The sequence below is a fragment of the Lepisosteus oculatus genome, chromosome 2, assembly GCF_040954835.1.
Source record: "Lepisosteus oculatus isolate fLepOcu1 chromosome 2, fLepOcu1.hap2, whole genome shotgun sequence".
Taxonomy (NCBI): domain Eukaryota; kingdom Metazoa; phylum Chordata; class Actinopteri; order Semionotiformes; family Lepisosteidae; genus Lepisosteus; species Lepisosteus oculatus.
Genome location: NC_090697.1, coordinates 39,115,941 through 39,128,579, shown reverse-complemented (window position 1 = coordinate 39,128,579; position 12,639 = coordinate 39,115,941). Strand labels below are relative to the sequence as shown.

At 34.9% G+C, this 12,639-nt stretch overlaps 1 protein-coding gene across 2 annotated transcripts in view; it reads right to left on the bottom strand.

Annotated features, from left to right (window-relative positions):
* The window catches only part of nbas (NBAS subunit of NRZ tethering complex), a 270,219-nt gene that overhangs the window by 185,472 nt on the left and 72,108 nt on the right, over positions 1-12,639 (bottom strand). For both annotated transcript variants that reach the window (XM_015351022.2, XM_015351032.2), the window contains exons 24-27: positions 11,877-12,062; positions 11,203-11,376; positions 8,779-8,912; positions 7,130-7,192 (exon numbers count right to left, since the gene is read on the bottom strand). In XM_015351022.2, coding sequence (XP_015206508.2) covers positions 7,130-7,192; positions 8,779-8,912; positions 11,203-11,376; positions 11,877-12,062 — 557 coding nt within the window. The remainder of the gene's footprint in view (positions 1-7,129; positions 7,193-8,778; positions 8,913-11,202; positions 11,377-11,876; positions 12,063-12,639) is intronic.

The window sequence follows — 12,639 nt, the reverse complement described above, 5'->3', positions numbered from 1 at the left end:
GATCTATAAACCATATGGTGTGTTGTGCTTCTTTCCTAGGGATCTGGAGTTTCCAATGACTTTTACCTAAGCCTCATCAAAACCTGCTCACATTTTCCAGATGTTTTCATACAGTAACATAATTTGTTATGGGAACCAGATGGTGTTCTATGTAAAATTCATGTACTTATTTAGGTAATTATTAATGTTTATTTAGGGCACTTTATATAAAAACAAACACATTTCTATTCAGTTCAATTCAAAATACATAAGGGACAAAGCAGAATTACAAATCAGGCATTAAATAAGATATTATGTGCTGTACATTAAACATATTTTATAATCACAAGTCAGTAAAAAAATAGTGAATCAAAAACTATGGGGGGTTCAGCATATTCATATTGTTAGAAAATAAAAATGTACCAAGCAATAGGAAACAATTTGAGGCACCTGAGATATGGCAGATGTGTTCTTTTTTATTCTCTAGCAGTTCTGGAAAGACGGTGATAAATCGGAGACAAACTTGGACAAGACAAACCAATATTTATTAAAGATCAAATAACACTAAATAGGAAACACTAAATAGGAAATCTTAGTAGCTGAGCATAAAAAGAATAGGAGCATACTGTAACGCGTGTGAAGGCCATAAACGATATTAATTTTGGAACATAAACATACAGTATATGGCTGGTCTCGGTAATTTAAAGAAAAAATACAAACCAGTATTCCATTTCTCCCTAAACATTTTAAGCATCAAAGTCTTTAACTAACGTGATACCGGAGTCAACAAACATACTTTTAGAATTTGATTAAAAGGGAATATAATATGGAATCACGTATTTAAAGAAATTAATAACGATATAATTATATTCATGTACCGCAACACAAGAATAGTACACGCTGTACGATGTCTGTTGATAATGTTTGTAGAGCTTTTTCAACACTCCTCATGTGACCTTGCCGGTGGCGCTGTGGGTTAGGTTCCTGACTCCTACATCACACGTTGCGTGTTCGAATCCAGCTGAAGCCATGACTTTTTTTTTTAACAAACGTTTCTTTGAAAAAATAAAACGTTTCCCTGGTTCAGAGATTAAATAAAACTTCACTCGCACCAAACAAATTTATATTTCTAAATATCACAACATTTTAAGTCATTTTAATAACAATGAATAGTCACCTATGCGTTACAATATAAACATTTATACTGATTTAAATCGTGTTTAAATCGCCTTTATTTAAAACCCATAAATAAAGCTGATTTAGACTTTAAATTATTTTAAACTGTATTACAGAAGCACAATGCACAATGCAACGTAAATCGCTATTTTTCTCTTCTGCGTAATAATGTTCACCTCTCTGTCCAGCAAATTAATAATAGTAATAATAATGAACTTTATTGTATGCCTTTAAAGGTGGCTCCTCAAAGCGCTTTACAGGATAAAAACAATAACAACAATACTGTTAGTCTGGGCAAACGATTTTTATTATTTTTTTAAAAAGAAATACAAAATGAGATGTGTTCCGGCTTAGACATTAGCGAAGAGCATAACGAAGGTCATAAAGGTCATAAACTATATTAATTTTGGAACATCAACATATTATGTAAACTGTATGTTGCTATTATTGGTATTTTAAAGAAAAAATACTGTAAAATCCTGGGTTCGGTACAATGATTTAGGCATTCATGTGGCTCAGCTTTCACTGGCTCAAAAAGACAAAAAGAATAACGGACACAGCGCGAGCCTGCATTCTCTCCTCAGCCGTCCACACCACACTTTTCCCCGGGGTCAGATTTTAAATAAAACTTCACTCGCACTAAACAAATTACCACACACTGAACACTGAGCATGTTAACCCAAATATGTCTCACAATACTTTTATGGTACATTACTTTGCTAAAATGTATTTTTTTTTAAAAACGATTACAAACGCCAGCAGAGAGAGACACACACACACAGTTCTTCATTGTCAAAAAGTAATTGTTTTTTACTTTGTCAGCACCCAGACAAACGCAAACGCGTTATTAATGAAATGCTTTTATTCATTCTTAATCAAACTCACAAGTTGTCATCTGCTGTTGAAGCTCTATGAGACTAGACTCACACATGGCTAGACTTGACTCGGCTCTGGTTTTCCCATCTATACCGATGCACTGCAAGTACAACCCCCCTCTCTGCGGGAGTGCTGGCTGTGAAGAATTGAACCGGTTTCACAGGTATTTTCAAAGTAGAAGGGGGGCGAGATTTCCAGCGAAAGACACCTCCCCCCTATAAGACCCAGTAAGTACAGTACTTACTAGTTAAAGCTAGGCTCCTCAATGAAATCGCTTTAACATGCTAATGTGTTGGTGTAACAATCCGGGCGTGGCAAGCTTCTAATGTCTAAAGGAACCCTTCTTTCATTGGAAGACAATTAACATATTCTACCCGTACATGAGAATATAATGCTGGCGCGTGGGCATGGTGGGGTGCTGTACTAGCTGTCAAAAAAAAAAGGTTTTTTTTTTTTAAGTCAATTGAGTGTCCAAATATTGCAGTAAGTGAAAAGACCACGGGCATTCTTCCTCCCCCTACATTCTCAGAGTAGAATAGAATTTTCCTTTGACAAAACAAGGCTCGCCAGAAAATGTGAATCGAAACCTGTTTTTCTAGCTTTTAAAGTAATGCGATGTGTAAGCAGGAACACATCATTATATCTTACATATGAAAAATACATAATATAGCTCCCAAACAAACGCAAACGTGTTTTTAATAAAATGCTTTTATTCACTCATAATCTGACAATTTCAGGAAGACTAAGGAAGGACTAAGGAAATTGTCATCTTTTGTTGAAGCTCTGTGAGCTCGGTGACTTTGAGACCACTTGTTATCCCATGTTGTTTGAATCGCCACCATCCAAAGAGAGAAAAAAGAACTGACTGACAAGATTTAAGATGTGGCTGTCAATGTTGGATTAAAAAAAACACGTTGCCTGACGTTAGTTGCATTGCTTGAAAATAATGTTATTTCGAGAGACTGGATAAGTAATTCAAGTGTTTTTTTAACTTCCTGAAAAACAAGTAATAATTTAACAATATGTGCAAATGTTTTCTTATGATATGTCGCTGTTGTGAATGTCTGTGGAGTGTATCTTATTTGCCTGTCCTGGCTGTGCTCTCTCGCTCGCCCTGCCCCCCCCCCCCACTCAATTCAATTCAAGGTGCTTTATTAGCATGACAGATGGGTACAATCAGTGTTGGGTATTAAATTTGTAATCTGTATTGCTTTGAGATGCCACTTTTAAAGGTGATATATAAAATCAAGGCTTTAACTTGCTTTAACTCCGCAAGTCTGAGTTCTTGTGTCCGTCCTTTCCGAGCCCGAAAGTATTACAATATGTATCTTTATAGCAGGTGGTGTACAGCTTTTTAGTATAGATTACACTTTTCTAAAATGAATTTAAAAACTAATAACGATTACAATCTAATCTTTCCACGTTTGATCCAAAGATCCCAAGAAAAATAAATCTAAACGGGGAGAAAACTATGCTGAAAGTTTATTAAGATACTTAGAAGACTACACAGCCCAATTTATGTTGCATTTGTCTGATTGTGAGGCGAAACAGCCCTACACAGCCCTGTCACAGTACACGAGTATAATCATATCGTTATTAATTTCTTTAGATACGCGATTCCATATTATATTAGCAGAAAAGCTTAAAACTACCACTTTTTTACACACTATTTCACATGTTAGTTAAAGACTTCAATGCTTAAAATGTTTAGGGAGAAATGGAATACCGGTGTTAATTTTTTCTTTAAAGTACCGATTCCTGGAATCTGACTGGCTGACACCCTTCTGAAGTGGCTCCATAATATCTGGTATACGGAAAAGAAAGCGTTGATAAAAAAGCCTGGATTCTCATGTATCTGATACAAGTATCTTTTAATAGTCTTTGATGTGCTCTTGAGGATCCTTGTGATATTTTGAATGAATAAGTGTCGCAGTTTAAATAATTTTCTTAGTTAGAAATTATGAAACGCTCTGTTAAAAGCAAGGGAGTTTTTATGTCCGTTGCAGCAAAAAAAGATGCCTGACAAAGTAGGGCTTGGACAGATTGCAAGTGCTTGTACAAATGTGCTAAAGAAATTAGCAAAAATAGTCATTCCTTTATCGTATTGGCTAGCTAATGTCCTGTCCTCGTTAGTTAGATCCACGAAATGCTGTGGTGTTTGTCAAAGAAAAAACTAAGTATTTTCGTTTAAAATGACGGTTAGAAAGAATGTGGACCAGCGTAATACTTTGAGTTTACAGCTTGTCCAAAGTCATTCATTATTAATACTATTAGTAATATCTTCGGTAAAGGCTTTGATGCATAAATATTTCTGATAAAGGTAGGTTGTGTACTTTTGTCCAACTGAACAATCTTGCTTTCATAAAATATACCAATTTTTTAATGACTGATGATTAACATGCTGTAATACACAGTTTAAATTTAAAAGCTCAAATGCTGTACATGAGAGGTTAAGCTTTATTGGCTCCTCCTGGCGGTTTTACAAGGTGTTTCCGGATACTTTCCGGCATGACGTCAAATGACGCGATACACCGCGTGATACTGCATGATACTGCATTTTGATGCGACATGCCCACCGGGGTATACCGCGAAATACCTCACCCATTTTGAATGGCTGCATCTGTATGAAGGAATATGACAGACATCTCCCTTCCTACAATATAGATGCCCAAACTGAATGCGAATCAGTCTCTCTATTCTAAAAATGCATCACCAATGTAGGAGAGAATGTTCTTAGTCTGAGGATTCCACAATATAGGAAATCTTAACTACCTAAAATGAATAGAACAGCAGGCCCTATAAAATAAGGCTCAACTAAATAGATAGTAACTGGTCTCCAAAGACAGAACAAGGTTCTCTTGCATTACACAAAGTAAGAAGAAGAGGATGAGATGGAGTTGTTAATTCTTCTCTCTATATCTTCTCCCTAGGTTCTCTCCCTTTCTTCCTCCTTTTCTGTTTTTTTTTTCTTTTCATTCTGTATTTTGTGTGTTGATGTAAATCAAGCAAAGTAATTTTCCAGAAAACCCATTTTGATCAATTAAGTTCACCTGCAGTTAAACAACCCCACCGCTCAAACCATAGCCATTATTTATATTTTCTGAAGCCTTAAACAGAATATGAACTGCAAATGACAACCCCAGCCCCACCATCTCATAGGTTTATACTGTTACAAATAGGGCATTAAGAAAACAGAGAAATACAGAAAATAGAGTGAGTGGGATAATCAATAATTAAAATAATAATCATAACCTTCTAATTGTAAAGACATTCCCAAGAATATACCTGAATGTTCAGTATAATCAGAAGCACTTGATTGTTTTCTGGTACGGCTTTGGCAAAAATAATAGATAAGGCACAAGGGGTTAAACAAATAATTATTAATAATGGCAATAACACACACTAAGAACACACAATCCAAAATACAACATACAAGTTACACTATTAGACATCCCAGAGGCTATGTCCTGGCCACCTAGAAAAACCCTAAACTGCTGCCAAGTATTCCAATCCTATTTAACACCTAACAAGCACAAAAGAGATACAATTCTGCCTTCTAATCCAAACAGAATATGACTTAAACAACTATGATCCAAACAAGGGCCTCCTGCCTGGAGGGTCTTTCTGTCTGTTCTCTCTCCTCTCTGTCTTCCTCTCTTTCTCTTCATCTCTCCTGTCATCTGTCTTTAATCCTGTTTGTTAGATTTACCAAGAATTTAACTAAGATAAACCAGATAGTTCATTTGTTCAATGTGTCTCAGAACCATTACAATGACAGAAAATACCATAGTACCTTTCTTGCTTTGATGCTCCCATGTACTGCAAATGTTGACAATAGCTAGATGTTGATCACCTCCCATCTAGCTGTAACAATACATTTAGTTCTACAGGTTTACTGCGTACATTTCCCAAAAATGAAAAACTTGATTAACTATGTACAGGCAATATGCACTCTTCCCAACTGCACAGCTTCCTAAATGTCAAAAGAAACTAAACCCAGTTTTTTTAAAGACAGGCACCAGAACCCTAGGGCAAATCTGATTGCTATCACAATTTACAAGATCTGCAATATATGTAATACATCTTTAAATAGGAAACAGCTGTTCAAAGATGTTCAAAAATATGAGCTATCCAGGGAACATGCTGAATAAAAGCCACCACCTCTCAGTTTCTATATGTATTATTTTCATACAACTGCAATAATTAGAATAAAACCAACATATTTAATAAGTTTGTACCCTACACTGATGTGTCAGGCATATGTGCAGCTTTCTTAAGTCAGAAAGCACTACAGTTTACTCCTTCCTTAAATAGAGGAAGACAGATGCCTCTTCAGAGGTGTAAAAACACTAATGAACATATCAAAAATGGTTTTAACAGTACTTTACATGCAGTTTGAGGGTGTTTCATTGCAAATAAAGGAACAAGACCTCTTAGCCCAGTGGATTTGAATACATTCAACACTGACATCATTGCCATTATAAGGTCAAGTTCCAGTTTAAAGGCGACCGACAAGTTCTTTGTTATGCAAACAAAGAATTAGTGTGATTTGACCTCTACTTGTAAAAGACAGAAAAGTGGTTTAGTGGGTGTGATACCTTTCATAATTACATTCAAGGTGATGTGAAATCTTGGCATCCAAACACCTAATCCATAGATGAGACTATTTGCTGCACTGAAGGCATGATAAGAAAAAAATGTTAAATGTAACCTGCTGTGTACATGTTCTAGGTCTCATTGAAGCAACATATGGTGACATAGTGTTAAATTAGTCCTATTAAGCAAATAACAAGCTGGTTCAACTTGTTAAGAGATAACTTTGAACCAAAGTTCAAAGTATCTGCATGTTTTCAACAAATAAAGAGTAAAACTATCTTTAAAACCACAAATGTGAAGAAACCACCTCCAGGTCACTAATAAGCAACTGTTTATATAAATCAAGTAATGTCATCCAAAAACAAAGAATACATCTTAAATACCAGATTAAAGTAACACAGGACTTCACTAGATAACGGAAAGAAAAAAGTGCCAGACTTTTTTTATACGTTTCGTCAAATAATTCTTACAATTTGATCATATTTACATTTTGATAACATACCTAAGGTGTTTCTCCAGGTGATCCACCTTGTCATGGAGTATTTTGGTCAGGTTTGTTTCAGATCTATAAGGACAAAAAGAATTATTCCGTGGCAGTGGATTACAGAGAAAATATGAACAATAGGTTATAACAAGTAACTTATTCATACTGGTTAATTGTGTTTATTAATTGTTGATCTTCTTTTTTTTTTTTTCCTTTGGAAAGTTCATCTGGAATATGTTTCTCCCACACTAATTTAACGGGGGGCTATTTTTATAATCAAACTTCAATGTACAGCTTTCATTTGAGCTATAATGTGGCTGCTGTCCCTGACCAAATTAAAGTGTCAGTTAAAAAATAACTTTGCAACCACAAAACATTTTCTTCAAAAGCTTCAGGGTGCATAGGTCAATCATAAAATCACTGCGATAAGTTGTGCCTTACTACGAAATCAACAGAAAAGGCTGACTTCTTTTTCTGATACATACTCTCTATGTATTTCTGCTTGTAAAAAAACACTTGGTTGCACTGTCATATCTGCCGCTTAGTTAACCACAAAATGTAAAATTCAATATAGTTCAATCTGATGTCCCAGACCATCCATTTATCCATAATCAGAAAACTGTTTTTCAGACCTGATGCAACTTGAACCCTGTCCTAGAAGCATAGGGTGCCCAGTACACAACTACACCACAAATACAAACCCACAAGGACAATTAAGAAATATTAGTTAACCTAGTCAATATTTCACTGGGAAGTGCAAAGACATTCAAGCTCCTGGAGAGAAGCTATGTGGATACAGGAAGAACATCCAAATTCCACAGAGAAGGCACCCCAGACTGGAACAGTATGCAGGACCCAAGAGCTATGAGGCAGCAGCTCTAGTGGGTAGTCTATGGGTGCCATTGTACCATCTTCAAGGGTAACATTTGTTCAAATTAAACAACCCCGGTTTTATTTAAAAAATGTACGTTCTACAATGTGAAATTTGGCCCGCAATCCTTGTGTAGCACCAATGATGGGGCACTATGAGCAAGTCTTTTTACGCCTGTTTTGGCAAGGTACTGTAGATGTTTTGTAAATAGGTTTACTTCACTGTGCACACCCTTGTTCTCACTTTTTATTCTTAATATAATCATTAAAACATAAAGCTCCAAATGTTGTTAGAGAGGAAGGCTGTGAAGGCTGCCTCATAGCACTTGAGTCCTAGGTTCAATTTTCGGGGTCCTATCTGGATGAAGTTTATATATTCTCCTCATGTTCATGTTTCTCAGTTTCCTCCAAGTGCTCCGCTTTCCTCCCACAGTCCAAAAATATACTGGTAAGTTAATCTGCAACCCTTTATTGTATAAAGCATTTAGAAAATGAATGGATGGACAGTGGAAACCTGGAAGGGAATACCAGTAAAAGCAGGATGGGGTGAAATGTTTCATTGTTTTTCCAGGTTTTGTTTTCATTTTGGGGAAATTTAATATTATTAACAGTTGATTACCAAAAAAGAGGTAGATGTATATCAGAAAAGTTTAAAAACGACTACAATAATATAGAAGGGCTGCACCTTCCCTCACATTTTCTGGAAAGCGCGGTGAAAGGTTGTCTTTTAAAATACAGAAAAGCTTTGTAAGGAGGAAGAATCCAAAACAGATATTAGAAATGGTTAATATACTTACCCATAGCCTCTCTGTGGAAGGCATTCTAAGACATCATAACAGAGAGGTAGCTGATCATCTCGTTCACAGCTATAAACACATTCGAGGGCTATTGACATTAACTGGTCATGGTCTCCAATAATTTTCTGTTGGCACTGTAAAGAAGAGTGCATAATATATCACCTCATTCTTCACAGTTAAACATACCTTCAAGCATAACAATGGTATATATAATCTAGGTAAGACCACAAGTCATAGGAGGGATTTTCAAACAATGATCATTAATTAGCATCAGCATGGACATTTTCAATATGACATTATGTGCATTCAGTTTGGTTATTAAGAAAATGTGCTAATATGATTTTTTAATTTATGCTGATTATAAAGCTGAGGCAATTAACCAAGTTTTTTTTTTACCAATCATGTATATTTCAATGTATCAATGAACAATGACCTTTTTTGGTACTCAAGTATCCACATTAATACAGAATTCTAAAACAGGATTGAACAACACAAAAATAATAAATGCATTCTGATTATATGCATGTTCTTTTAAGACAAAAATATTTTAAAGTTATTTACTAAGAAAATCAAATCTCATATAAAACAAAGTCTCCAGCAAATGCAATTCCCCAACATGCACTATATATTTTTCTAAACAAAAGATGGTTTCACTGTCCTTTTCGAGTGTGTTCTCTTTTGTGCACTAGTGTAAATATGTGAAACTCTCTTTTTTCTTTGTGGGACAAACATGGTATTTACCTTAATTGTTAATGTTTTGAAACACTTCCGAACATTACTTGTAAATCACATATCTAACCACTTCACTTATAATAACATTACCTTTTAGCAGTTTTATTTTTTGTTTACATTTATTAAATGTAGGTTTTCAACAAAGATTCCTGGTTTGACAAATATTTTTAAAATACTTACTTGTCACCCACTGACAGCCTTTTAATGAGCCTCAGCAGTTACATCGGTGTTACACAGCTGATAGAACTATCTCTTCTTCAATATCGTTCATTAAAATAAAACCTTTTAAAAGGGATTTCCAATAACACTCTAATTGCACAAAGAAACAGAGGTGCAATTTGGGGCTGTGAGGCAAGGTACAAACTGTAAAGTGTAGATCTTTTCATGAAATAGTAGAAGGATATATAAAAATGCTGAAAAGTTTATTAAAACAAATTAAGAGGAAGACATTCAGCACATCTAGAGATCTAGCATTACCATTACTTGTGCATTTTATCATCACTGTAGCAATACTAAAGTACAAGTTAGATTTAAGGAAACCTATAATATCTGAATCATAGCCCAAGTGTGAAATTCCCTGGTGGCAGCCACAATTCTAATATTACAAATCCATTGCGTCCAGTCACTCAGTGATCAAAATACTACTAATAAAATTTTTCAGGATAAGTCTTGAATACTGAGATACATAATTCAACATATGTCAAAATGTGGTGAAAAAAACTCCCTTGTTCTATTGTTGTTTCATTTTTTACACAAGAATGAAGCATATTCTTATTTTAATTAGAAACTATCACAACTGACCAAATGTACAGAATGTAAGGGGAAAATCCATTCAATATGTTGAGAGGAATTTATTAAATTATGTTCTTGAATATTCTTGAATTCTTGTAATTTACTTAATTATTTGTGTAACGCAAGTATCCCATGTCTATTACGCATTGTAAGTATCAGATACACCTAGCTCTCGATTTATGAGTTCAATCCTCCAAACCTGTCTGAACTTCCCATGACTTTAAATTCTAAAAAGTATCTTATATGGTACCCATCTTACAAAGCACCCAAGTTACATTTATAGTTAACTTGAAGCAGACATGGCTGTTAACTAATAATGTGCATCATAATGCACAGCGCATGTCCAGCACAATGGTTTCTAATTCAATTATATTAACCCAGATCATTCCTGCATTTTCGGCTACAACTGTGACCAATGTTCCAAAAAATTATAAACAATCTATAAGGTAAACAGTCATTTCCTATATGAATAAAACTGTTACACCAAAAGAAAATGACTACTTTGCTATGCATTCATTATGTGTGTCAGAGATTGCCAAATTTCCAAGGGCTCCGCACAAACCTTAAATTTGAAATGTATATTTTTAAACACATACAAAACACAGCCAACAGCTCTAGCTGAAGAGTTATGGAGTGTTTTAGTAGTTTTCTGTCCTGAGCTCATCAAAACCCTGGGGTCCATAAATTGTTATTCAGGCAAAATCATGGTGGGAACTGCAACAGTATAAAGCTTATTAGTAATGTGTGAAAATATTTTTGTTAGGATGGAAAAAAGAGTGCTGGGCATGCAAGAAAGCCTGTATGAGACTGGAACCAAACAATTTTTAAGACTTTTTTTATGTTCTTGTTTATAATTTGTACAGCTTGTTAAAAAAGCAAAACCAACAAAGGATAACTTACATCAGGTTTAGAATGTTGAAATATCTTCAAGGGAAAGGTAAGGTCTTCTCTAGAAAGAGAGACTAAGAACTCTTTCAGCAGTTCGTTGGCAGAGCCTGCTTTCTGGTTTTCACATCGATGGAGGAAAGGGACCATCCATTGGTACGCATTCTTCACATACTTTTGTTCGGAAGACTGGAGGTAACAAACAGGGTGATTTATAAATAGACAATTGGTCTTAGTTTTTATCTATAATTGGATTCAATGACTCAGGTATCATACTTAAAGAAAATGATAGTTTCAAGAAAAGTATACATTCAGAGCATGTCTCTGTTAAGACATTGTACAGGGAGTTAAATTATTTAAAGAGGGGTAGTTTATTTAGTTCTTTTTAAAAAAAATACCTTTTCAATCCCACCTTTAAGGTTTTTAAAGATATTTTCACTGCTTTAAGGTTGCAGGTTACATATAGAGATGCATACATTTGTTTTTGTCTTTGTACCCAGGGGATCCATTAATTAATTGGGCCAAAGCAAACATAAGCCTTAAACTGAACAAGTCTCTAAAAATAACAAATGCATGTATTTTTCTTAACTAAAGAGGATAAGATCGTGCTTTATTTAAGCTGTTATTTATATTGTTTTCTAAACATTAGTTAGCTGAAATTAATTCAAAGCATGGATCATAGAACATACTGTTTTCATTAAAAGCTTCAATTTGTCAATGTCTTTCATCTGTTGTAGATCCTTCAGCGTCAAGGTCAGGTCACATGCAGTCTCATATACCAGAGTCTCTAAGGTAACCAAATCATCACAGAGAAGCTCAAGGCCAGGAATGTTTCTCTCTTTTCCCAGCCGCACCAAGGACAAGGCACAATCCACCTAGAAAAAGAAGACAGATGAAACTAATCCATATAAGGCCCTAGACGTGCTTGTATAATAATTATCTTTGTACGGAGTGAAGCTCTCAACACCAACTTTGCAAGTTATGGTATTTTACAATAGCTCTCATTCTCCGAATTGCATCTGTTACTAGCTACAAGATTCAACAGTGATGCACATTAAAATAAGTGCACGAAAATACTGCAGGCAATAGCTTGAACAATGAAGTAATCAGCCGAGATACTTTTATTGATCTCAAACAGTGCATCACGTGCTCTCCTCAGAAAAAGTTAAGCGCTCTGTCAAAGAATACAGATGTAAATGCACATACATTTAATCAGGCAGGAATGATATTATCTTTCCTAACTGCTTTAGTCTTCACTTGTTTTTCTTGAGATGTTGCCAGTTTTTACATTACCACTGAAGAAAATGTCTTTGCCCTACTGTCATTTTAGTACAAATCAGTTTTATTCACACTGATATTATGTACATTTAAGGAAAATACTGATATGAATAAAATATGAGAACATCATGACAAAATGTTTTTGGTTTTTTTTTGTACCCTCAATTAACTACA